We start from the raw sequence: 25,810 nt of genomic DNA on the forward strand, positions 1-25,810 counted from the left end.
GAGGAATGGGGTCCAGGTTGGAGCTTTGGGAGCCCTTGGAGGCAGCAAGGCAGACTCGCCTCTGGGACCCAGCACCCAGCTTGGGCGTGCAGGTGGGGGCTCAGGAGTGAACATCATGGGGGCTTTGAGCAAGACTCTCTGGGATCCAGTCTCAGCTTCCATACTTTGAAGTCAAGGAGTGGACCTGTGCTGTCTCAGTTTGCTCTGGGGTCTGGGCAGTCCTGTGGTTTGGGCAGAGGCCTCAGAGGGCCCTAGGGAGAGACTGACCCAGGTCTGAGCCTCTTGGGAGCGTGGGGATGGCCGGCCTCAGACAGGCCTGGTTGTGGGTTTGACTTACAAGGGGCACACGCGCACTCTGGTGCTTCCTGGCATTCAGAAGAGAAGGGGGAATCCAGACATCAGGCCTTCCTTCTCCCTGGGAAGGATGGCAGGTGCCTGGAGCTAGGCCTGTCTTGAGAGCCAGGGCTCTGGGTCTTCCTCCTCCAGTGCCCTGTTCCACGCCTTCAGTGCATAAAGCACTCCCCTCCTGGGGTCTCTTCAGGGCTCCCCGGGATGCAAATGGGACAGGGAATAGGATCCCAGGTTTGAGGAAACCAAGGCCCAGAGAGGAGAAGTGACCTGCCCAGAACCACAGGACAGTCAGGGCACACCTAGGTTTCAACAGCAGGCTGCTATGAGCCCCATCATGTCAGTTTGTCTCAGGCTTGGCAAGGTGGTGCAGCACTGCTAGGCCCCCCTCTTCTCCCTCAGGGTGACCAACCAGCAGCCCTGCTGTTTAAGAGTCCCTTTCAGCAGAAAACCCCTTATTTGAGTGACCAGGAATAGACCCCTGATTATATTGGTGGGCAGGCTATGGATTTCATGGGCTTCCCAGTGCCAGAGACCTGATTCAGGCACTTCTCTAAGCTGAGCATCTACTGTGTGCCTGGTAACATCTCTGTGCTGGTCACATCACAGAAGCAAGAGCCCCTCGTGGTGTTCTTAAGTCCTAACTCGGAATAACAACAGGTCAGAGCCCCCCAAAGCCCAGGCACAGGCCCTGAGCCCCTGGACACTGGCGTTTGTGTCTGAGAGGGGGTGAGAACACTTCTCTGTAGGAAATGTCTTCAGCCCAGGATCCAGGGGTGGGGGGAACCTCGACCATGGGGTGGGTTGTTCCTGCCATTGTGGGATCAATGTGGCTAAAAGACCCGGGCAAGGGATTCCTCATCCAGGCCTGTGTGCTCAGGAGAGTGACGCTTCCCTCATGGGGAGGTCGGGGTGAGGGTGCCCCTGCCAATCACCAAAGAGCCCTCTCCAACACAAACCCAATGGGAGGAACCTGGGGTGTCCCAGAGAAGGGACCCAGCCCAAGCTTCCTCTGCCCCTCAGGCACCAACGGCTTCTTGCTCAGGGGGGTCCCCCAAGGGTTTAGGGACAGAGGGAAGGTCTCACAGTGCTCTGGGTGGCAGACTGGCAGGGGGCAGCATGTCTACCACCCCGGGCCTGGAGACTAGTTGAGGCACGTGGCCACCTGGGCCGCCTCTGGGCTCAAAGATCAGAGAACCAGTCCTGGGCACAGTGGCTTGTTATAGAAATCTGTTTAATGGTTTAGGAATGTGTACACTCTGGCTCTGCCAAGTTTCCATAAAGGCAACTTTTCCATGTTTTAAAAAATAGATTTGGTATAAAGATTTATATATTCATAAATAGGTGACATGAAAAATTACCAAATGCAAATGGAATACTTGCGCTGACTGAAGCCCTGTTCACCCCAAGTCCAGGCCCTGCAGGGGTCCGAGGGTCTCTGCTGGAGGAGGCCCCAACTCCAGCAGCCTCTTAGGGAAGAGAAACTGAATTAAATGTGTATTAGGAACCCCTCCAGCTCCTTAAGCCAGCGTCGCACTGGCCCCACCGAGGCCTCAGCCCACCTCCCTCTGCTTCCCCCCGCCACCTCCACCATTGCCCCCTCCCCTGCACTCTGGCCCCTGACCCCACCTGCTCCCACTCTTTGGCAATTTATCAACAAAGGAAGAGATGACACTGTTCTCCTTCCGCCCCAGAGCCCGGGCTGCCGGGAGAGCTTAGCCTGCCAAGGGGAGGAAACAAGCCGGCTTTGTTTTGTCTCACACACTTCCCCATCTTCTCTCCCAGCCCAGTTTTAAGGGCCGGAAGGGCAGTGGGGCCCCCTCCTGGTGGGATACAGCAGGGCAGGAGCCCCTGCAACCCCAGGTACAGGTCTTGAGTCCCTGGACACCGGCTTTTGTGCCTGAGAGGGGGTGGGAACGCTTCTCTGTAGGAAATGGCTTCAGTCCAGGATCCAGGGGTAGGGGAACCTCAACCATGGGGTGGGTTGCTCCTGCCAGGGGGTACTAGGGGCAAGGCCCCAGGGTGGAGCCAGTTCTGGGAGCTGTGTCCAGCTAGGCATCTGTGACCCCAAATGGCATGAATAAAAGGGCAGGTTGCTAAGAGCCAGGGGAGGGCATGGGGCAGGGAGACCAGGTTGGCCCAGACAGGACAGAGGTGCTCCAGGGACAGGGTGCTGGAGTGAAGCCAGGTGGAGCGATGGAGCTGTGGAGCCTTTGAAACATCCTGAGGGCCCAGGCCTGCCACAGGGTGACCTGGGCAGAGGAGAAGCCCAGAGGACAGCAAGGTGCCAAAATGAGGTCAGGGCTTCTGGGTTGGAGGGACGGGGGGGGCACAGTGGCGGCGGGGGAAGGAACGTTGAGTCCCAGGTGAGCCTGCCTTTCCAGGCCAAGCCCTTGGAGTGAGGGTGCTCCTGCCTGGGGGGCGAGAAGTAGAAGTGGCTCACAGTCCAAGGTGACAAATGAACCCATCACCGGTCAGCTACCATCCCTGTGAAGGAGCCAGGGTGGAAGGCCCTGTCCATGTCCTCCCTCCCTCCCTAAGCCCTGAGGAAGGTAACAGCCCCACCTGTGAGGCCCCAGCCTGGAAGCATAGTAGGAGAGCTGGGCTTCTTAGAGGTGGGCAGTGGGTGGTGGTGGGCAGTACTGGTAAGTATGCTTGGGTGGCTGGGACTTGACCTGGAACTGGGGCTGAAATTCAAACGGGGAGGCCCAGGCCTTTGTTCCCAAGACCCTGTGAATGCTCCCTGTTCCCCCAAAAACAGAGGGGCTCTGCAAGGACAGGCTTCATGGGATTTCTCTTTCAGAGTGGGCCTGCAGTGAAAGACCAGCTCAGCCCCTTCTGACCATGTGACCCCAGAAACTTCAGCCCCAGCAGAAAGGTTGTGAGGCTGGAGGAAGGCACTGCCCACGGCACATCCAGTCCCAGCGGGGTCTGGGGGCACCCCTCAGTGCCAGGCACTGTCTGCCCTGCAAGGGGAGCCCAGGCACTGCAGTGGAGGCGCAGGGGCAGAGCCCAGACCCCACTCAGCTCCACTCTCACCCCTGCCACAAGAAAAGCTGCTGAGAAAGGGAGCCAGGCAGCCTCGCCTCTGGCGCCCCCCAATCTGATGCACCCAGACTCCCCTCAATGCAGGTGCCAGCCCCCCAGCTCCTGGCAGCCTTCCTCCCCTGCAGAACCAGGCTCAGCCATTCCACAGGTAGCCTCCCTGCCCAAAAGGAAGCCTGGCAGGTGAGATGCTGGCCCCACCACCAGCATCAAGCCCTGCTTGTCTCAGTCTCAGCAGAGGAACCCCTGTCCAGGCCCCAACCCTGCCTCTTGGGTCACCGTGGCACTGCTGTAAGGCCTGCTCTTGCCCTATGGCCAGGCCTGCCTGGAAAGTGCTTAGTGCAGAGGGCAGGGAGGCATGGGGGAGGCCTCTCACTGGCCCAGGGACTGCACTGAGCCATGCCTGGCCTGGCCCTGGGAGCTAGACCACAAACCGACGCAGCCCTGCTCGTGGGTCCAAGAGCTGCTTACTTCTGGGGGCACCCATGCTGAGAGGGCTGCGAGGCAGAGCTGGGCTGACACAGACGGACTGGGATTGGCTAAGGAAGATCACCTGGCCCCTCCAGCCCTAGCCCTGGCTCTTTTGTCACTGTGATACCTCTGAGCCACATGCCCAGAGGACAATGCTGCTTCCCACATCCCCCTACCCCACTTTTGCCTTCTAACCTTGGTGCCCAGCTCAGGGTGAGGCAGTTAAGGGTTCAGGGAATAAAATGGGCCAGGCCAAGGACCGCCAGGGCCTCTCCTTTTTTGTCTGGGAGACTCGATTCCATAAACTAGACTGGGACCCACGCTCGGCTGGCAGGATTCCTGCTTGTGGGGTAAGGCTGGGTGCCTTGTGGTGCCCTCTCATCCCTGAGCCTCAAGGATGCAAGCTTCTACTTGGACCTTAAATGTCCACTTTCCCATCTCATTCCCCCACCTGCCAGACTTCTGAGTGCTGGCACTGAAGGATTAGCTAATTTTGCAACCTGAGTGGCAAAACACTGGGCCCTGAGCCAGCAGACAGTCCCCACCTAGCTGTGGGCCGTGACCCCACCTAGCTGTGGGCCGTGACCCCATGCTGTGCTGATGAAAATGAGAAGCTACACGGAAAGTCAGAAAACTCAGAGGTCCTGATAAGGCAGTGAGCCAGACCCCAGGGAGATGTCTGTGAGTGCTGCGGGGGCAGTGAAGGCAGGAAGCAGGTTCCCCGCCTGGAAGGGGCTGGGGCTTCCCTGGAGCTGCGCTCAGGCACCAAGTCTGTGGGTCTCATGGCTCTAGCTCTGCTGCTCTGTGCAGAGCCCCAGGATGACCGGGAAGAACCCAGGGCACTGGACACATCCCTGGAAAGCAGCAACCTGCTGCCACAGGTAAAGCAAACCCATGAGAGGAAACGGTCAGAGCCAGCAGGCATGGGACAGGGAGGACCGCTGGCCCCTCCTACTGTGGCCCACACCGGCGGGTTCAGGCCAGTCTTGGAATGTGAAGATGGTGGAGGGCCAGCTGCTGGCTGGCAGGGTGGCCCGCCAGGGTATCCTGCTTCCCCTTCCTCAAGGAGAGCCTCCATCCCGCAGCCAGGCCACAGGATGCAGAGCTCCAGAGCTTCACCCGGCTGCTGTAGTCGCCGGTACCCAGGAGGGCTGGCTCTGGAGGGCTGGGCTTGGCAGGCTGGGGAGAGCAAGGAGGTGGGGAGCCCCCAGTCTGCCGGCCCGGCCCCTGGTCAGCACCCGCAGCCCCAGCCTTCTCCGATGTCCTTGCTGTTCAGCTGGATGTGGTCGGGGCTCTTCTCGCTGAACAAGGGGCCCCCGTGCCGCATGATGAGCTCCGTGGCCACCCTCAGGAAGGCCTCCTCCACGTTGCTCGAGTCCTTGGCAGATGTCTCAATGGCACACAGGATGTCATAGTGCTCAGCCAGGCTCTGTGCCTCAGCCAAGGAGACCTCCCGAAGCTCACTGAGGTCTGACTTGTTCCCTGCGGAGGAAAGCCAGGGGCAGCATGAGGCCATGGGGGCTGGGCAAGCCCAGTCCCACCTGGGAGGGTCACGCTGACAGCCCCATGCCACTCCCTTCCACCACTATAAATGGACACCCCTGGCATGGTCATCTGTCTTTCTTTAAAAAACCTTTTTTAGGCCGGGTGCAGTGGCTCACGCCTGTAATCCCAACACTTTGGGAAGCTAAGGCAGGAAGACTGCTTGAGCCCAGGAATTCAAGACCAGCCTGGGCAACACAGTGAGACCCCGTCTCAATTTACCCAGATCCTCCTAGATGGTATGAGATGACTTCATTACATTCCAAACAATCTGTTAAATTGCTCCTTGACCCAATTTCTAGAATAATTTTTTAGAAGTCTCTACATGGTTGACTTTTGTAATGTGGTTACAAGGAAGACAAAAAAAAAAAGAGTCTGGGCCAGGCGCAGTGGCTCATGCTTGTAATCCCAGCATTTGGGAAGGCCGAGGTGGGTGGATCACCTGAGGTTGGAAGTTCAAGACCAGCCTGGCCAACATGATGAAACCCCGTCTCTACTTAAAAAAAATACAAAAAATTAGCTAGGCGTGGTGGCGGGGGCCTGTAATCCCAGCTACCTGGGTGCCTGAGGCAGGAGTGGCAAGCGGAGGTTGCAGTGAGCCGAGATTGTGCCACTGTACTCCAGCCTGGGCAACAAGAGCGAAACTCCGTCATATAAAAAAAAAAAAAAAAAAAAAAAAAAAAAGAGTCTGTAAAGATCTAAAATTTCCTTGGTAACCTTAATTGATGTAGCAACCAATTTCAAAGTGTGAAACTTATTTGGATCCTGATCTCAACAAACTGGAAAAAATAAAACACATATGAATTTTACGGGCAATTATAAATCTGAATACAGACTGGCTATTTGATATTATTAAGGAAATGTCGTATTTTTAGATGAGAAAATAATATTGCTGTTTTTAAGTGTTTAAATATTTTGTAGGTTCATGCTGGAATACTGCCAGGTGAAATGGTTTGATGTGAATTTGTCTCAATAATCTGAGGGAGGGGAGGTGACATGGTACAGATGAGAGGAGGTTGGACTTCAGTTGCTAATTGCTGAAGCAGGGTAATGGGTACCTGGGGGCTCATTATTATACTATTCTAAGCCAGATATAGTGGCTCACACCTGTAATTCCAACTACTTGGAGGTTGAGGCAGGAGGATTGCTTGAGGCCAGGAGTTCAAGATCAGCCTGGGCAACATAGCAGGACTGCATCTCTAAAAATATATGTATGTATATAAGTATGCATAAATAAATAGATAAAATACTATTTTCATAGCTGTATAAAATGTTCTATAGGCCGGGCGCGGTGGCTCACGCCTGTAATCCCAGCACTTTGGGAGGCTGAGGCGGGTGGATCACGAGGTCAGGAAATCGAGACCATCCTGGCTAACATGGTGAAACCCCGTCTCTACTAAAAATACAAAAAATTAGCCGGGCATGGTGGCGGGCGCCTGTGGTCCCAGCTACTCAGGAGGCTGAGGCAGGAGAATGGTGTGAACCCAGGAGGCAGAGCTTGCCATGAGCCGAGATCGCGCCACTGCACTCCAGTCTGGGCGACAGGGTGAGACTCTGTCTCAAAAAAAAAAAAAAAAGTTCTATAATAGAATGTTTTTTAATTAATTATTTTTTGGAAGACAGAGTCTTACTCTGTCGCATAGGCTGGAGGACAGTGGCACGATCTCGGCTCACTACAATCTCCGCCTCCCAGGTTCAAGCGATTCTCCTACCTTGGCCTCCCCAGTAGCTGGGATTACAGGTGTGTGCCACCATGCCTGGCTAATTTTTGTATTTTTAGTAGAGATGGGGTTTCACCATGTTGCCCAGGCTGGTCTTGAACTCCTGAACTCAGGCAATCCACCCACCTCAGCCTCTCAGTGTTAGGATTACAGGTGTGAGCCACCATGCCAGGCTGGAATGTTTTTCAGAAATGTCCTGGATAAATGGGAATTGGTGGCCGGGTGTGGTGGCTCACACCTGTAATCCCAGCACTTTTAGAGGTCGAGACGGGTGGATCATGAGGTCAGGAGATCGAGACCATCCTGGTCAACATGGTGAAACCCCGTCTCTACTAAAAATACAAAAGTTAGCCAGGTGTGGTGGTGCGTGCCTGTAGTCCCAGCTACTCAGGAGGCTGAGGCAGGAGAATCGCTTGAACCCGGGAGGCGGAGGTTGCAGTAAGCCAAGATCGTGCCACTGCACTCCAGCCTGGCGACAGAGCGAGACTCCGTCCCCCACCCCCAGCAAGAAAAGGTGGGGAAATGGTTAGGCTACGTGAGGAAAGCTCTGTTCATGCCAAGCACTCCATGTCCTAGTCTGAACAGGCTGTGGAAGGCAGGCCACATGGAACCAGGCACCACCCTCTTCCTGGCTGGAGTCAGGTCCAGGCCCTGTCTGTACATTTGAGTCAGAAGAATCAACCTGTTGGCCCAGCTACTCGGGAGGCTGAAGCAGGAGAATCGCTTGAACCGGGGAGACAGAGGTTGCAGTGGTTTTGCAGATCTTGCAGAACCAAGATCACGCCACGGCACTCCAGCCTGGGTGACTGAGTGAGACTCTGTCTCAAAAAAAAGAATCAACCTGTTGGGGTGAGAACCCCAGGGATAACATAAGAGCTAAAGAGCTTCTCCAGTCCAGGTCTGGGAAGGTTATATAGAAGGAAAACAAAGGTAAACAGCATCCTTCCACAGCAGCAGTTCTCAAAGTGGAGGTCCTTGGACCAGCAAGGTGGGTGTCACTTGGGAATTTGTTAGAAACGCACATTCATGGGCCCCACCCAGCCTGCCTGGATCAGATGCTCTGGAGGTTGAGGCCCTGCAGCTGTACTTGAAGAAGACTTCTGTGGGATTCTGAGGCACGGAAGCCATCAAGTGTCCCTGCTCTGTGTGCGGCACAACAGAGAAAGCCACAGACTTGAGGTCAGCAGAAGCAAACTCAAAGCCTACATGTGTATGCTCACAGGCCATGTGGACCCGGATAAATCACTCCACTTTTCTGAGCCTAGCCCCAGCCCCTGTCAAATGAGGAGAAGCCGGGGTACAAGAGCTAAATCTTGACACATGTGAAGAACTGCAGAGCAAACTTCAGCTCTCTTTCTTCTTTCCTCTAATTCCAATTTTGAATATAACTTTCTTTTTTTTTTTTTTTTTTTTTGAGACGAGTCTTGCTCTGTCACCCAGGTTGGAGTGCAGTGGCGCGATCTCAGCTCACTGCAAGCTCCGCCTCCCGGGTTCATGCCATTCTCCTGCCTCAGCCTCCCCAGCAGCTGGGACTACAGGCGCCTGCCACCACAACCAGCTAATTTTTTTGTATTTTTTTAGTAGAGACGGGGTTTCACTGTGTTAGCCAGGATGATCTCGATCTCCTGACCTCGTGATCCGCCCGCCTCAGCCTCCCAAAGTGCTGGGACTACAGGCGTGAGCCATCGTGCCCGGCCTTGAATGTAACTTTCTAAGTGATTAGCAGGATCAGGATTTGCAAAACCATGGCTCAAACTCTGGCTGGGACTCCCTCTGAACTCGGGGTTACACTGTGTTTAAAAAGCAGAGGGAGGCATGGACAGGCAGAGTGATGGGATTTGTGGTCCCGAGGAATCCCCAACTCACCGATCAGCAGCTGCACAATGTTGGAGCCCGCGTACTTCCTCACATCCTCAATCCAGTGAGGCACCGACAGGAAGGAGCTCCTCTTGGTGATGTCGTAGGCAAGGATGGCCCCATTGGCACTGCGGTAGTAGCTCTGGGTGATGGTGCGGAACCGCTCCTGGCCGGCCGTGTCCCAGATCTGCAGCTAAAGAAATAAGGTTCCTCAGTGAACCCAGTGGCACAGGCTGAACATGGGGACAGGCAGAGTGACCCCACAGACCCACACCCAGAGCTGTGGTTCCACTGGGCTAGGAGTCCTTCTGAGTCCTTAGAAAGCAACTCAATGGCTCAACCTTGTTGGAAAAATGGGGAAGCAAAGGGAAGGTGAGCAGCCCCTGTCCTGGCCCTCTAGGGTCCCCAGGGAAAGATGGAGGAAGGGGTACACTCTTAGCTGGCCCAGGTCCTCCGTGTGCCCCTCCGTGTGCCCCTCTCCCCTCAGGACTGGGCCCACTGCTGCGAAAACAGAACCACCAGTGCTCAAGCGGCCAGCGGCTGGAAAGCTGGCTCCAGGTGCACTGCACAGCCAGCAGTAGGCACGGCCAGGTACCCTCCCCTACAAGAGCATCACGTACCCAGCTGTGTGTGAGGCTCCTCCAGCATTAGGGTTCCCTCAGGACTCTACAGCTTGGTGATGAGGACTGTGGGAAGGGTGACTGGTGGTGGCAATGGGCAGAGTCCTCCCATGGGGCCTTTGAGTACAAGGCAGTTTCCATCAGCTGACCCAGCGTGGCCAAAGCAAGGAGCTTTGGCCACCCATGTCTTCATTTAACACCTACTCTGCCCCATCTCCCACCAGATGTGGGCTGTGGAGAAGAGGTGCCTGTGGGTGGGAGGAGCTTCCCTAGCGTCTTTTAGAAGCAGAGTCTGGCAGGATGGATACCAGGCCAGGTAGGGGCAGAGGTCTGTGCGGGGCCAGGAGGCCGCCCACTCTGGGCAGAGATCACCAGCCAAGGGGCATATGCCAGGGATCTTGGTGACCAAACACCTTGGGGATCGGGTGTGCCTTCTCTGCCCCACCAATCACAGGTTCTCGTGGCTCTCTGAAGACTGACACCCAGCTTGTGGCGTGTGCCAAGCTGCAGGTCCATCAGCCCCCTTTGCAGGCACAAACACTCGGGGTGTCTCTTTACCTAGTTCTCAAGGTATGTGAGAAAGGTCTTTCTCTCAAGGTCTGTCTGGGGTGGGGAAAAGCCACAGAGGCCCACACAGTTCCTGAAGGCAAGGCCTCTGCCCCTGGCACTGTGGAGGTGACCACCATTGCCCCAGCCCCAACACAGAGAAGTCTGAGAGTGAAAGCTCTGGGCCACAATGTGCCAAATAAGACTCCTCTTTCCTGAGTTGTCCCATTTACTCCTCAGTGAGTGGCTCTAAGAAAACCAGGCCTATGTTCCATAGTTCATGCGTCTTGCAGCTCACGCATGGCAGCATGGGGTGAAGTGCAAGGTTTATGTGTGTACCACACAAGCCTGGGATCCAGATAACCTCTGGTATGGAGATAACTCGTCTCCACACATAACACAAAAGACACCGGCCAAACAACAGCAAAAACACAACACAGAAGAAACAACACAGAGGCAAAGTACTCAAACAATCGTCAATGTTTCAGAAATAGGGAAAGATTCATGGAACAAGGAAAGAATAGCATCTTTTTTGGTGAGGCGCATTCAGAAAGAAAAAAGAGCTCAATTAAAAATATGATTAACATACATGAAAAATGCAACATCAGGGTTGGAAGATAAAGTTGAAGAAATCCCTCCAAAGTAGAGAAAAAATACAAAGAAATGGAAAAGAGAGAAAATATAATTGAAAGCCAGGTGCGGTGGCTCAAGCCTATAATCCCAGTACTTTGGGAGGCCAAGGCAGAAGGATCACCTGAGATCAAGACTTCAAGACCAGGCTGGCCAACATGGTGAAACCCCATCTCTACTAAAAATACAAAAATTAACCAGGTGTGGTGGTGCACGCCTGTAATCCCAGCTACTGGGAAGGCTGAGGCAGGAGAATCACTTGAACCTGGGAGGCAGAGGTTCCAGTGAGCCGAGATCGCGCCACTGCACTCCAGCCTGGACGACAGAGTGAGTGAGACTGTCTCAAAAAAAAAGAAAAGAAAAGAAAAGAAAATTAAGAAGCAGCCTAGGAGAGCAGGATAATCAGAGTTTCAGAAAAAGAGAACAATACAATCAAGGAGAGGAAATCAAGTATTTCAAGAAAAGTATCCAGAATTGACTGAGGGGCCCACCAGGCACACACACAATGGAGCAGAGCAGACCACACTGCATCCATGGGCAGAAGTTCCAGAACAACAGGCAAGAAGAAAGAACACAAAAGACCCATGTGGCATTAGACAGCCAACAAAACAATGCCTTAAAATGAGGAGAAAAATTATTTCCAACCTAGAATTCTCTACCCAACCAACCAGTAGTCAAGTGTGAGGGTTTAATAAAGGCATTCCCAGACATACAGTCCTCGAAAAATTCACCTTCCTGCTACCCTTCCTCAGGGAGTGACTGAAAGTTCCTCTACCTAAAGAAATCAACAAAAAATAAGAAAATGTGGGATCCAGAAAACAGAGAGTTCAACTGAAAAGGGAGGCAAAGGGAGATGCCAGGATGATGGAAAGAGAGATAAATCCCAGGATAATACCTGAGCAGCAGCCTAGACATCAGCCAACTTGGAGCCGGTCAGAGGGCTCCTGGAGCAGCTTCCAGCCATGGCAGCATCGCTGGTGGCAGAGTAGCCCTCCCTCCACACACACCACAGGACTGGAGAAAATATATGAGGCTGTCGTTTTTGGAATGTAGATAACAAGCGGCCTGAGACCATAACCCCTAAAAAAGAAAAAACTCATGAAAGGCACCTCATGATCATTGTGACGCTCTACCTGGGAGTTTCCTGACCATGGGGCTAGAATCCAAGCAGAGCACAGTGGTCCCACTGAGCTAAGGAGGCAGAGATCAGGGTCTGCCTGATGTAATGATGAGATGTAATGATGATGCAATGAAATGAGAAGACATAAGTAGGGGGAGCCCAAAAGTCTATGTGAGGTGTCCCAGTGAGCTCTTGACCAGAGAGTGCCCCTTCCAGAGTTGAGAACAGACCAGAGATAGAGGTTCAGGAGTGCTAGGGGATGCTGAAGTTCCAAGCCAGACACAGTGAAGAGGCCTCATTAGTGTCTCATTAGCAACCCGTATATGAGCTATCAGAACGTCACTATGGGTGAGGACCATGCCTAAAGAATAGGCCTCCATAGACCTGCCCTCATCAACATAAGCCTTGGGTTTGGAGGTTGAGTTCTGCCACATTAGCGAGGCTCAGAAACACCTTAGTCTTTCCACATATCCACCCTAACAAAACATAAAAAACAAGCCTAAACGAACAACTTCAAGGTGATCAGCCAGTAACTGAATTGACTACTAGGACAAGAATCAACACTCTTCTAAAGAAGATAACAGAATCCAGAGTCTCGTTAAGTTATCAACCACAATTTCCATATACTATTGAAAATTGCTAAACATGCAAAGAAATAGGAAAATATGAACCACAGATAAGGGAAAAAGCAATCTATTGACACTGATGCCAAAATGGCCCAGATATTGCATTTAGTAGGGAGACTTTAAAGCAGCGATTTTAAATATGTTCAGAAAATTACAGGGAAAGTATGTTCAAAGAGTTAAAGAAAAACATCGCCATAATGAGTGGACGAATAGGGGATTTAAGGAAATAAATGAAAAATTATTTCTTAAAACATAAATGTTTTATTAAACTATTTATTATTATTAAAATTACGGGCTGGGTGCAGTGCTTCATGCCCATAATCCCAGCACTTTGGGAGGCCAAGGCGGGTGGATCACTTGAGGTCAGGAGTTGAAGACCAGCCTGGCCAACATGGTAAAACCCCATCTCTACCAAAAATACAAAAATTAGCCAGGCATCGTGGTATGCTCCTGTAATCCCAACTACTCGGGAGGCTGAGGCATGAGAATCCCCTGAACCTCGGAGGCAGAGGTTGCAGTGAGCCCAGATCACGCTACTGCACTCCAGCCTGGACAACAGAGCAAAACTGTCTCAAAAAATATATATATGTTAAACTTAATTTTTTTTTTTTTTTTTTGAGACGGAGTCTCACTCTGTCGCCCAGGCTGGAGTGCAGTGGCGCGGTCTCGGCTCACTGCAACCTCCGCCTCCCGGGTTCATGCCATTCTCCTGCCTCAGTCTCCCAAGCAGCTGGAACTATAGGCGTCCACCACCATGCCCAGCTAATTTGTTGTATTTTTAATAGAGACAGGGTTTCACTGTGTTAGCCAGGATGGTCTTGATCTCCTGACCTTGTGATCCGCCCACCTCAGCCTCCCAAAGTGCTGGGATTACAGGCGTGAGCCACCGCGCCTGGCCTTAATTTTTTTTTTTGAGAGGGAGTTTTGCTCTGTTGTCCAGGCTGGAGTGCAATGGCATGATCTTGGCTCACCGCAACCTCTGCCTCCTGAGTTCAAGTGATTCTCCTGCCTCAGTCTCCTGAGTAGCTGGAATTATGGGCATGTGCCATCACACCCGGCTAATTTTGTATTTTTGGTAGAGATAGGGTTTCTCCATGTTGGTCAGGCTGGTTTCGAACTCCCGACCTCAGGTGATCCACTCGCCTCAGCCTCCCAAAGTGCTGGGATTACAGGCGTGAGCCACTGCGCCCAGCCTAAACTTAATTTTTAAATTAGTGGAAATTCTAGAACTAAAAATTATAGTAAGTGGAAAATTCACTGGATGAACTTAATAGCAGATTATAGATGGCAGAAAAAAAAATCAGTGAACCTGAAGAAAAATCAATAAAGAGTTAATATGAGGAAGGGGAAAAAAGATTGAAGAAAATGAATAAAATCGGGAGGATATGTGAGATAATACCAAACTGTCTCATACTCACATAATTGCAGTTCCAGGAAAAGATAGTGATAATGGGGGAAAAATACTCAAAGAACTAATGACTGAAAAATCTCCAAATCTGATGAAACATACCTGGCTTAAAGATCCAAGAAGCTCAGCAAACCCCAAGCAGAAAAAAATACAAAATACACAAAAGCAGATCACAGTCAAAATGACAGAAAACAAGAATAAAGGGGAAATATGAAAAGCAGTCTGATAAAAGACATATTCCATACATGGGAACAACAATACAAATGACAACCACTTCTCAGAATAATGGAGGCCAGAAGACAATGCTGAGAAGTGCTAAAAAGAAAAAAACAAGTGCGGAAAGAAAAAACTCTCAATGCTGAAGTACTTGTCAAACAAAATTTTCCCTCATAAGACAGGGTGAAATCAAGACGTTTGCAGATAAATGGAAGTAGAGAGAAGCTCCTTGGAAAAAAGCTGTCCTGCAAGAAATGCCAGATGGTACCACTGCACTCAAGCCTGAGCAACAGACTGAGACCCTATTTCAAAAGAAGAGGTGGAAGTGGCTGCTCTAGGGCAGGGGGTTGGCAATATCCTAAGACCTTCTGCTACCAATCCTTGTAGAACCAAATGACTCCTCAAACCATACACAAGTTAAGTTTGCTTAAAATAAAAACTAAATGAAAAACCAACAAAATAACTACTGATTAAGGTATGTAGGCCAACCAGCTGGTGAACTGTGGGCAGTAATGGAGAAGATATTTTGGGAAAGTAGACCCTTCCCATGGCTGGTAGTATTCCCATCCTATTCCCCCAAATTAGAGGAAGGGAAGGATACAGGGCAGCGGCGGTACTCTGGGGCCAACAAGCCTGAGCTCATGACCTGATGCTCTGTCACCAGCTTTGTGTCTCTAGGCTAAAACTTCATTCTGTTTTTCTTTTTTTTTTGAGATGAGTCTCGCTCTGTCGCCCAGGCTGGAGTGCAGTAGCGTGATCTCTGCTCACCGCAACCTCTGTCTCCCAGGTTGAAGCGATTCTCCTGCCTCAGCCTCCCGAGTAGCTGGGATTACAGGCATGTGCCACCACACCCAGCTAATTTTGTATTTTTAGTAGAAACAGGGTTTCGCCATGTTGGCCTGGCTGGTCTCGAACTTCTGACCTCAGGTGATCCGCCCGCCGTGGCCTCCCAAAGTGCTGGGATTGCAGGTGTGAGCCACTGCGCCCGGCCATTCTGTTTTTCATCCATACAAAAAGGTGCTGTCAGAGTCAAATGACCAAACCCATGTGCCCAAGTGCTAGCATGGAGAAGGTGCTGATAAATGCATCCGTTTAACAATATTTACTGAGCTATTATAATTTTGTGGCAAACGTTTTAAATATACACAAAGGAACTTAAATGCAAAGGAGAATACATAAAGTACCAAAAGAAAAACATACTGGGCTGTGTACATGAGTCGTTCATTTTTCATTCAACATGCGCTGAGCTCCTGCCTTGTCCCAGCCTCTGCTCTGGTAACTGGGGATATAGCAGGGAACGGAGCAAAACCAGCTCCATCCTAGTAAGAGGAGACAGAATGTGCCACAGATCCTTTTAGAAGGTGATCATGAGCACGCTACAGAATGTGAAAGCCAGGCAAGACAGCACAGGGGGTGGATGCCAGCCTATTTGATGATCTGAGCAAGTGTCTGAGCTGAGGCCTGAGTGATGAAGAGCCAACCACATGGACGGTGTTCAGGCAGGGGAACAGGACAAAGGCTCAGAGGCAGGAGAATGCTTACCGTGTTAGAGACATGGAAAGGGCAGTGTGGCCAGATGGCCGTGAAGAAGGAAACTGGGAGGAGACATGTTCAGAGACATGGGCCAGAGCCAGAGCATATAGGATCTTGCAGGCCAAAGTCAAGAGTGTGGATTTCATTTTTCTTGCAACGTAAAGCCAATGGAGATTGTCTCAGGCAGGGAAATATGAGCCAGTCTCCTCTTTTCTCCCACTCACATATCTTATCAGTGCACCCTGCACTCCAGCCACTGCTGCAGCAACCAGCTTTGCACACACACAAAGGCCTACCCACACCGTGCCCCTCACTCCCTGCCTGGGAGCATCTCTGAGTCTGGCCAGAGAGGCCTGCCGGAAAGCACTGTGTGCTCATGCCTCCATGACCCAGAAGAGAGAGGCCTCCGCACCCTAGGGATCACCTGTGACCAACGGGGAACAGGGATAAAGCTCTTCTCTCCCACCTCTCAGAGGGACCACTGTGAGACACATTCCTCATGCACCTTGTAAAGTCCTCAGGGTCAAGACCACTGCCCATGGCAGCTAAATGAAAGATGCAGCTCTATCTAAGCCTTGCCTCCTTCTCCAGGTCAGTCTCCAAAACAAAAGCTAAGCATGTGAGCCCTTCTCTCTGTCTCTGTTTTCCACGGGAAGCCCGGGCTAAGACAAGATGTGCTCTGGTTTGTTTTTAAAATATCACAGCCAGGCACGGTGGCTCACACCTGTAATCCCAGCACTTTGGAAGGCCGAGGCGGGCAGATCATGAGGTCAGGAGATCGAGACCGTCCTGGCTAACATGGTGAAACCCCGTCTCTACTAAAAATACAAAAAATTAGCTGGGCGTGGTGGCGGTCGCCTGTAGTCCCAGCTACTCAGGAGGCTGAGGCAGGAGAATGGTGTGAACCCAGGAGGCAGAGCTTGCAGTGAGCCGAGATAGTGCCACTGCACTCCAGGCCTGGGTGACAGAGCGAGACTCCATCTCAAAAAAAAAAAAAAAAAAAAAAAAAAAATCACTCAGGTCACTGGGTGGAGCAGTCTTGTCGTGGGATCACAGAGAGGAATTAGTGTAACAGGCAGCTTGATCACTCCACCCATGCCTACTATATTCCAAAAGAGGAGGGGGAAGCCAAGCCAGGAGAGCCCCTTCCCCAGACCAGACCCCTCCCCACCCCAACCAAGCCAGCTGGCATTAGGCAGCACCCAAGGGAGGCTGGATGAGAGCTGAATGCCTCTGATCTGTCACTTTAACTACGTTACTTTTGAAACAGGCAGGTGACAAGACACAGCAACCAGAAACCATCTTACCATCTATTGGAGAGGCCAGGCCTAGGCTCAGTGTCTCAGAAGGCAAGTAGACCCACCCTGTGGACTCCTGGGGGTCCCGGCCATCTCACTCGTCCTTGCCACTGCCTGCAGGCAGAGACCAGGAGCCAACATTATAGAGAAAAGAGGGAGGCTCTGAGGGGCGCTGGGACTCCGCCAAGGCATCCCAACGCAGAGTCCTGGACTCCAGGCTGGCTGTCTCTCTGCCTTGGGAGAGGCGGGGACCAGCAGGGACACGTGGGCTCCAAGTCCCCACTGCATCTGCCCTAGCTGTGCCCTCCTCCTACCCACTTATCCCCACCTCCCTACCGCCACTCCAGCCTCTTACCAGGGTCTACACAAACGGCCTCAGGCCTGACTCCACACCTCCAATTCACCCAGTCCATTTTCTGCACACAGAACAATGCAGCTTCTGAAACAGTGCTAGGATCTTGTAACTCCTCTGCCGTCAACCCTTAGGTGGCAACCCCAGGATCTGCCTCTAGCTGCCTGCTGGCCATTCCTGGAGTACTCCAAGGCCTCTGCACCGAGGCCCTTGTCCTTGGTGTTCCCTGCCTGAAAAGCTCTCCCAGACGCCCATATGTGACTGGCCTCCTCATTCATTCCCATCTATGCTTTTTTTTTTTTAGATGAAGTCTCACTCTGTCACTCAGGCTGGAGTGCAGTGGCACGATCTCTGCTCGCTGCAACCTCTGCCTCCCAGCTTAAAGCAATTCTCCTGCCTCAGCCTCCCAAGTAGCTGGGATTACAGGTGTGTGCCACCACGCCCGGCTAATTCTTTTATTTTTAGTAGAGACAGGGTTTCACCATGTTTGTCAGGCTGGTCTCGAACTCCTGACCTCAGGTGATCTGCCCGCTTTGGCCTCCCAAAGTGCTGGGATTACAGGCACGAGCCACCGCACCTGGCCAAGAGGCCTTTCTTAAAAGAGCAGTCCCATCCTGTCCCAACCCCAATTTATTTTTCTTTAGTGCACGTCACTGCCTGACATGCACACACACACATGCACACACACTTTTTAAAGGTTTCCTTTCTCTGCCTCATGAGTTCCACAAGGGCACGGGCTGCATCAGGATAGTTTTCTGCAATCTGCACAGCACCTAGCACAGTGCCTGGCATGTAGAAGGTGCCCGACAGAAACATAATCTGGAGGAGAGTACTGAGGACCATTTTGCCCCGTGAACCTTTTACACTGTCAGCTGAGTGAGCTGCACATTGTTATGGCTAAGAGTGTTTTTCACTGCCCAGGGGACATAAACAACCTTAAACTGCTGAAAACATCTGCCAAGTTGAGAGCGGAAACCGCACTTTCTCTATCCCCCACCCCCAAGCTCTCCTCCTGCACACTCACCTGACCAGCCACTAACCTGACCAGCCAACAGGGACTGTAAACTGTGAATGAGCTCCAAGCCCTCTCACCTAGCATATCACCAGCTATTTGAACTTTTCCCAGCAGGCTTGTCTTATAATTGACTTTCGGGGAAAGGTGAAGTCCAGAAGCATCTACTGGACCCAGAGGGTATGGGTAAGGCCTAATTAGGGAGGAAAAGGGCTCCCAGAGTGTGTATGCTCAGAAAAGCAGCACTCCCCCTCCTCTCCCACTCAGCAAGGGTTGGCAGGTAAGTTTCATATGGGGTGGGGATTTCAAGGCTGCAAGGGTTTCAGTCCTGGGCTTCAGGCCCTTCTTTCACCTTGGTGACAGAAGGGCTCAGTCCTGCCCATCGCTGCCTCAGTCGGGAGGCACATGTTGGGTGAGGGATAAGGCTTCTTTCCTCTTCTAATCTCTAAACATAACTCCCAGCTTATACTACGCTCTGAGTCTCCACACTCATGACAAGGCAGTGCTGTTCTCGCCGTTATCTTTTCTGGGATAAACTGCATTCATCTTAACCTTTTGGTGCACTCCTACCTACCCTTCAGGACCCCAGTTCAAAAGTCTCTCATTTTCCCTGACACCATGGGCCTGTGGTCCAACCCTGAGCAGAATTAACTCTTCTTTCCTTCATGTTCCCATAGCTCTTTACTCTTGCCCCTACAACAACACATATCACAGAATGGGTTATCCATCTAAGTCAAAATGTCCCGCACTATTGGGCTTTGGGGCCAGACAAGGGACATAAAAGGCAGTAAGGAGACAGGACTTGTGGGACCCGCTGGCAATCAGAAAAGGATATGCTATCTAAAACAAGTTCAATAGTAACAAACCAGCCAACCACCCTTCTGCCGGCCAAACAAAACAGGCTTTAGGCCAGGGTGGGAGGCTGAGGTGGGCAGATTACCTCAGGCCAGCAGTTCAAGACCAGCCTGGCCAACGTGACGAAACCTTGTCTCTACTAAAAATATAAAAATTAGCTGGGCATGGTGGTACGTCTGTCAGCCTGGTTACTCAGGAGGCTGAAGCACGAGAACTGCTTGAACCTGGGAGATGGAGGTTGCAGTGAGCCGAGATCGTGCCACTGCACTCCAGCCTGGGCAGCAGAGTGAAACTTCATCTCAAAAAACAAACAACAACAACAAAACAAAACAAAACAAAACAAAAAAACAGGGCCAGGCGCAGTGGCTCATGCCTGTAATCCCAGCACTTTGGGAGGCCAAGGCAGGCAAATCACCTAAGGTCAAGAGTTCGAGACCAGCCTGGCCAACATAGTGAAATGCTGTTTCTACTAAAAATACAAAAATTAGCCGTGCATGGTGGTGGATGCCTATAATCCCATCTACTCAGGAGGCTGAGGCAGGAGAATCACTTGAACCTGGGAGGTGGAGGTTGCAGTGAGCCGAGACCATGCCATTGCACTCTAGCCTGGGCAACAAGAGTGAAACTCCATCTCAAAAAAAAAAAAAAAAAGTTAACATTAAAAAACAAACAAAAAGCGGGCTTTGTAGTGGAAATTGACCTCGGGCTACCACTTGGCTCCTGGTTCCTATGTCCCTCTCTTGCCATCAGGAATGGGTTCCCTGAGGAGAAAGACCCTGTCTTATTCCTCTTGGCACCATCAATACTTGCACAGTGCCTGCACAGAGAAGGGCCTCAACACATCAGCAGTCCACTGTGGGCAGGTCCCAGTAGTCAGGCCCGTGCAGCAGGGCTGAAAGCTGCTTTCCAGGGATTCCTAGTTCACGTTCCCACTGAGTGAGTTCAGATGTGCCCCAGTGGGAAATCAATCCTGCTTACTAGGTTAAAAGCACCACTGAAGTTCGGCTCTGGGACCTGTGTCCAGCATCTGTCCCTCCCAATGGAAACAGAGGAAGGTTTTACTTGACAAGACTTTCTCCTGAGTAACGAAGCAGGCAGTGGAAAGTTCCTTGTTTCTTCATATTAGAGAGGGACCTTGGAAAGTTAGTTCTCAGGACAAACTCTGAAAACTGGTCAGACTGACCCAAATACAAGTTCCTGAGCTATTTTTCATTGTGTCTTGGGATGTGGTAAGTCAAACCAGGAGGTGGAGTTTGTGGGCCATGCGAGCTCCTGACTGCCGCTGTCCCTCCTCCCACCATGCTGTGGTCCTCCAGGGAAAGGTTTGGCCCTGGGCTCGCAAGCAGGCCACAGGCCAGGGAGTGAAGCACTGTGAAGCACCATGGTAAGACAGCAAAACCTCTAGCATATTAACCAGCTAAGGACACAGCCTGCCACCATCTGGCCAGACAGGTGGAGAGAGACCAAAGCAAGGACAAGAAAGGTAAGACCAGGCTGGACCAGCAACACAGGCTGGCGGCAGGCAGAGCAGACTGCAATGCATGCAGTCTGGTGTCGGGGGCACAAATTCTCCTCTGCAACAGGGGAGTAGAGGACCAGGACAGACTCTCATGCCCAAAATTCCTCCCGCCTCTTAAAAATGAGTGCCTGAAGGCCCAGCATGAGAAATGGCTTTCTTTGTCCCTTGTTACAATGCAGCTCTCCTTGGGAGGCTTGGTGGTGATGCAGAGTGAAGAAAAATCCAGGATGTGTGTTCCTGTTCCTGTACTCCACCAGCACGTGATGAGGGATGGCCCTGTCAGCTTCTCGCAGTTCAAGTTTCCTCCCCAGTCACCCAGGAAGCACAGTAACCCACGACGTTTTGTAGGCCTGGTGAAAGCAAGAGGCCAGAGGCCCTGAAAGCCAGGAAGGCAGAGTTCTGTGGGCACCTGGCACTGTCTGTCAGTGCTCCCTGTGTGTCAGGCCACTTCATCCCGTGACAACCCTAGAAGGTGGGTCTCATTACTCCTTATGTCTGAGGGGTCACAGGAATGAAGCATCAGCAGAGGTCTGTCTGACTCCGAAGCCTGGTGTCCTTTACCATGGACGCGGCTCCTCCGCAAGCACATAGAAACTGCTTCCAAGAAATCTCACTGCCACTGGCACCTCCTGCAGGAATCAAACCCGTTCCTGAACAGCTTGGATGAGAAAAAGGTGCACTGTGGGAAACGACCCTGGCCTCTGGCCAACAAGTCCTGCCTCATCTGCTTGCCAAGTGCCACCTCTTCCGGGTATTCCTCTTCCTCGCAGGAAGCTAAGGGCATCCACGACCAGCCTGCTGCCACCCAAACACCTTGCTTGCTTGCAGGCTCCTTTTGGCACCAGGGAAACATTTGGGGTAATGAGGAAACCAAGGCAGCGTGCAGGAGCTCGCGGTGGGCACCGCTCAGCTGGGGGGCCCATCAGGAAGGGTTTTCAGCAAACATTGACAGCATCCTCAGAGTCAGGGCTGCAAGTGCCAGTGTCCCTGGTAGACAGCCTCTTGGAGCCCTCACAGCCTCCCGTAAACCCCACACCTCTTTTCCCCAAATTCCTCCGCTGCAAGGGCCCAGGCACAAGGGATTCAGATGTCCTATGGCCCACACTGAACAACCCCAACCCTCAAACCATCCCTCCAGTTCCCTGCTACTTTGGTCATCAACGATGGCCCAGACTGGCCTCATGAGTCCCTCACCCTCACCCTCCAAGCCACTCAGTCACCTCATCAACTCTCTAGAGCAAACCCTCCTCCCCGGGCTCCCAGGCACAGCTGGCTGTTTCGCTGCCTATGGCCCCCAGGCCCACAGCCTGCCAGTGCCACCAGGCTGGCCCTCGTATTTGCCATGCTCTCATCTGCCCCCATTCTCCAGCTGCATGCAGCTTAGACAAACATCACACTCCTCCCTCCCAGGGCCACAGCTCTGCACAGAGGCAGCCATGGCGTTCAAAGCCCTGCCCATCTCACTTCCCTAGGAATCTCTCATGAATCTTCCAGGGCCTCCCTCCCCTTCATGCCTCTGTGGCCCTGAGGAGTGTGGATTAAAGCCCCCCACCAAGCTCCACAGAACTCAGCACGCCTCCCTAGGACAGCCACGGCAGCCACATGGCCCTGCCTTCCAGGAACAGCCCTGACTGTCCATGTTTGGCTGGCTGTCGCCACAATGTGTGGAGGTGAAAGATGAGTACTTGTCAGGCCATGCAGTCCAACTCTTGGTTCAGAAGCCTCAGTTACCACAGCCACAGCATTAATAGCACTGCATGCTAATTACCTGTCTACATATATTTTCTCCACCAGAGGTGAGTCCCCAAACAGAGACTGCCTCTTACTTACCTTTCTCTCTCTGGTACCTAGAACAGTGCCTGGGAGAGAGCAGGTACCTAAGGAATGAATGAACAAATAAACCATGCACAAGTTGCCATGCTATGTAATTTACATACAGGGTGTCAGATGGGTAATTCTCAGCCAACAACCATAACTAAGCTCGAGAGAGTACCACCTTCCAGGTTCCAAGGGTTCTTCCCTTTTAGCCCTATTTCAACTGGTCTGGTGCTCCAAATGGAAGGCCGTGGCTCTTAAGCGATCAAGAAACAAGTCCAAAGAACAAAGAGAAATCTTCAGAAATCAACAGAAATGGAGAAAGCTGGTAAACACCACCCTAACCAGGTGATCAAACAGGCCCCATTACTAGTGTGGAACGTGGCACCGGGGGCTGCCTCCTGTGCTGCAGGATGAAGCCCACAGCATCCCCTAGGACGCATCCTTGCCAGAATGGTTTAACTTTAGGCTCATCGAGTCCCCACATTTCTAGCTTACAGGAAATACAAGGAATAAAGAAACAAGTGAAAAGACAACATAAGGAAACCATGAGAAAAAACTACAAGGTGACTCCTACAAAAAAAAAAAAATCATGGCTTGTACTGATCTGTAAATTAATTTAAAAAATCAATGTCATTTGGCTGGGTGCGGTGGCTCACACCTGTAATCCCAACACTTTGGGAGGCCAAGGCGGGCGGATCACGAGGTCAGGAGATCGAGACCATCCTGGCTAACATGGTGAAACCCCATCTCTACTAAAAATACAAAAAATTAGCCGGGCGTGGTGGCGGGTGCCTGTACTTCCAGCTACTCGGGAGGCTGAGGCAGGAGAATGGCGTGAACCCGGGAGGCGGAGCTTGCAGTGAGCCGAGGTTGCGCCACTACACTCCAGCCTGGGCGACATAGCGAGACTCCGTCTCAAAAAAAAAAAAAAATCAATGTCATTTAAAAAAAAAGGAGGTGTTGCTGGATGCAGTGGCTCATGCCTGTAATCCCAACACTTTGGGAGGCTGAGGCAGGTGGACCACCTGAAGTCAGGAGTTCAAGACCAGCCTGGCCAACGCAGTGAAACCCCGTCTCTACTAAAAATACAAAAAAAAATTAGCCAGGCATGGTGGCGGGCGCCTGTAATCCCAGCTCCTTGGGAGGCTGAGGCAAGGAAAAGTGCTTGAACCTGGGAGGTGGAGGTTGCAGTGAGCCAAGATCGCACCACTGCACTCCAGCCCAGGCGACAGTGAGAGACTCCATCTAAAATAATAATAATAATAATAATATTAAAAGTTAGAATTAAGTCTAAGTAACTTGGTACATAATGTAAAAAAAATTTTGGAATGGGCAATGAGGAGAAAGTAAAAGTGTGCTTGGTTTTGTCTTTTCTTTTTTGTGTGTGTGAGACAGGCTCTCACTCTGTCACTTAGGCTGGAGTGCAGTGGTGCGATCCTGGCTCACTGCAGCCTCGACCTCCTGGGCTCAAGTGATCCTCCCACCTCAGTCTCCTGAGTAGCTGGGACTACAGACACACAACACCATACCTGGCTAATTTTTTTATTTTTTGCAGAGACAGGGTCTCCCCATGTTGCCCAGGCTAATCTTAAATTCCTGGGCTGTAGCAATCCGCCCGCTTCTGCCTCCCAAAGTGTTGGGATTATGGTGGTTCTTGTCTTCTTTAGGTGAAAAAAACAGATCCTGGTAGATAAATTTAAACATGAATTTAAAACTTAATAAAATCAATAGAAACAGCACTATATTTCCAACTTACTAGAAGGCAACGTGGAAGAGAACTGATCAATTCAACAAAAGCAAGCCAAGAGGTAGCTGGATAAATGGGGAAAGAGTGTGCTTCCTTCTTGCCTGCCTTCATTCATTCAATAACCAAAAGATAAAGTACACTGTGCCAAGTGCTTTGATACCTAAGACAAAGTCCATGCCCAGCAGCGCTGAGTGCCTGAGGGTGGAAGGAAGCAAACAGTAACAAACAAGTGAAGTATGACTTGGGGCAAAGCAAAGTACTAGGACAAAAAAACAAAACAAGGCAAGTAAGGGCATAATGTTGAAAACATTCTGTGGCTGGGCGTGGTGGCTCACGCCTGTAATCCCAGCACTTTGGGAGGCTGAGGCGGGCAGATCACGAGGTCAGAAGATCAAGACGATCCTGACTAACATGGTGAAACCCCGTCTCTACTAAAAATGCCAGGGGTTGGTGGGGATTGAGAAGTGAGAGTGGCTGCTTATGGTGATGAGGTTTCTTTTGCGGTGATGAAAATATCCTAAAATCAACTGTGGTGATGACTGCACAACTCTTTGAGTATATTAAAAAAACAAAAAACAAAACAAAACAAAAAAACACTGAATCACGCACTTTAAGTGGGGGAATTTTTATCATATGTGGATTATATCTCCATAAAGTTTTTTTTTTTTTTTTAAGGAACTTGGGAGAGTGCTACTTTAGACAGGATAGTAAGGTAAGATAATTCAGGGAAAGCAAAATATCAATCTGTTGATGTATGCACTTGTACCACAAATGCACAGCAAACTGGCCCCAAGCCTATCTGGACACACCTCACCTTCCGCCCATCACCATGCGCCTTCCCAAGGGTAGGGGACTCCTCGAATTCCTAGGTGGTCTCCTTTTTTCACTTCACATGCATTTCTCCCTCCGTGTGTTCTGTTAAAATGTGGGGGGTGCCCTCCAGCCCTTTCCTGAACTCTTCTAGTAGAGCTTCTAGTAGAGCTTCAAGAGTCCATGGCTGGGCGCAGTGGCTCATGCCTGTAATCCCAACACTTTGTGAGGCCGAGGTGGGCAGATCGCTTAAGGTCAGGAGTTTGAGACCAGCCTGGCCAACATGGTGAAACCTCATCTCTACTAAAAATATAAAAATTAGCCGGGCGTAGTGGTGTGCACCTGTGGTCCCAGCTACTCAGGAGGCTGAGGCAGAAGAATCACTAGAACCTGGGAGGCCGAAGTTGCAATGAGCTGAGATGGCACCACTGTACTCCGCCTGGGTGATAGAGACTCTGTCTCAAAAAAAAAAAAAAAGACCTGTGCTGCCAGCCGTGGGATCCAGCAACACCCTCCCATCAGATGTTGATCCTGCTCCTCACTCTCCCACTCATGCAGCCAACACATGTTGAGGGCTTATTCTGGGGAAGACACCCAAAGAAAACTGTAGGGTCAGAGTTTACACTGAAGTATTGGCCTTGAGATTTCAATAATAAAACTGATTTTTTTCTAAGAGATTTTTCTACATATTTCATAGAATTTTCATGTATTTCATA

The 25,810-nt window shown here is 51.3% G+C and overlaps 1 protein-coding gene across 4 annotated transcripts in view; it reads right to left on the reverse strand.

Moving 5' to 3' along the window:
- Positions 1–1,565: 1,565 nt before the first annotated feature.
- RAB43 (RAB43, member RAS oncogene family) overlaps positions 1,566–25,810 on the reverse strand; it is a 34,791-nt gene continuing 10,546 nt past the window's right edge. For 2 of the 4 annotated variants that reach the window (XM_008954771.6, XM_055110421.1), the window contains 2 exons: positions 8,994–9,177; positions 1,566–5,346 (listed from right to left, as the gene is read on the reverse strand). In XM_008954771.6, coding sequence (XP_008953019.1) covers positions 5,096–5,346; positions 8,994–9,177 — 435 coding nt within the window. In that variant the 3' untranslated portion in view covers positions 1,566–5,095. Of the gene's footprint in view, positions 5,347–6,510; positions 6,606–8,993; positions 9,178–25,810 lie in introns of those variants that run through there. The other 2 variants (XM_055110422.3, XM_014344366.6) reach the window with 2 other exon arrangements.

This window comes from Pan paniscus, chromosome 2, assembly GCF_029289425.2.
Source record: "Pan paniscus chromosome 2, NHGRI_mPanPan1-v2.0_pri, whole genome shotgun sequence".
Classification (NCBI taxonomy): Eukaryota; Metazoa; Chordata; class Mammalia; order Primates; family Hominidae; genus Pan; species Pan paniscus.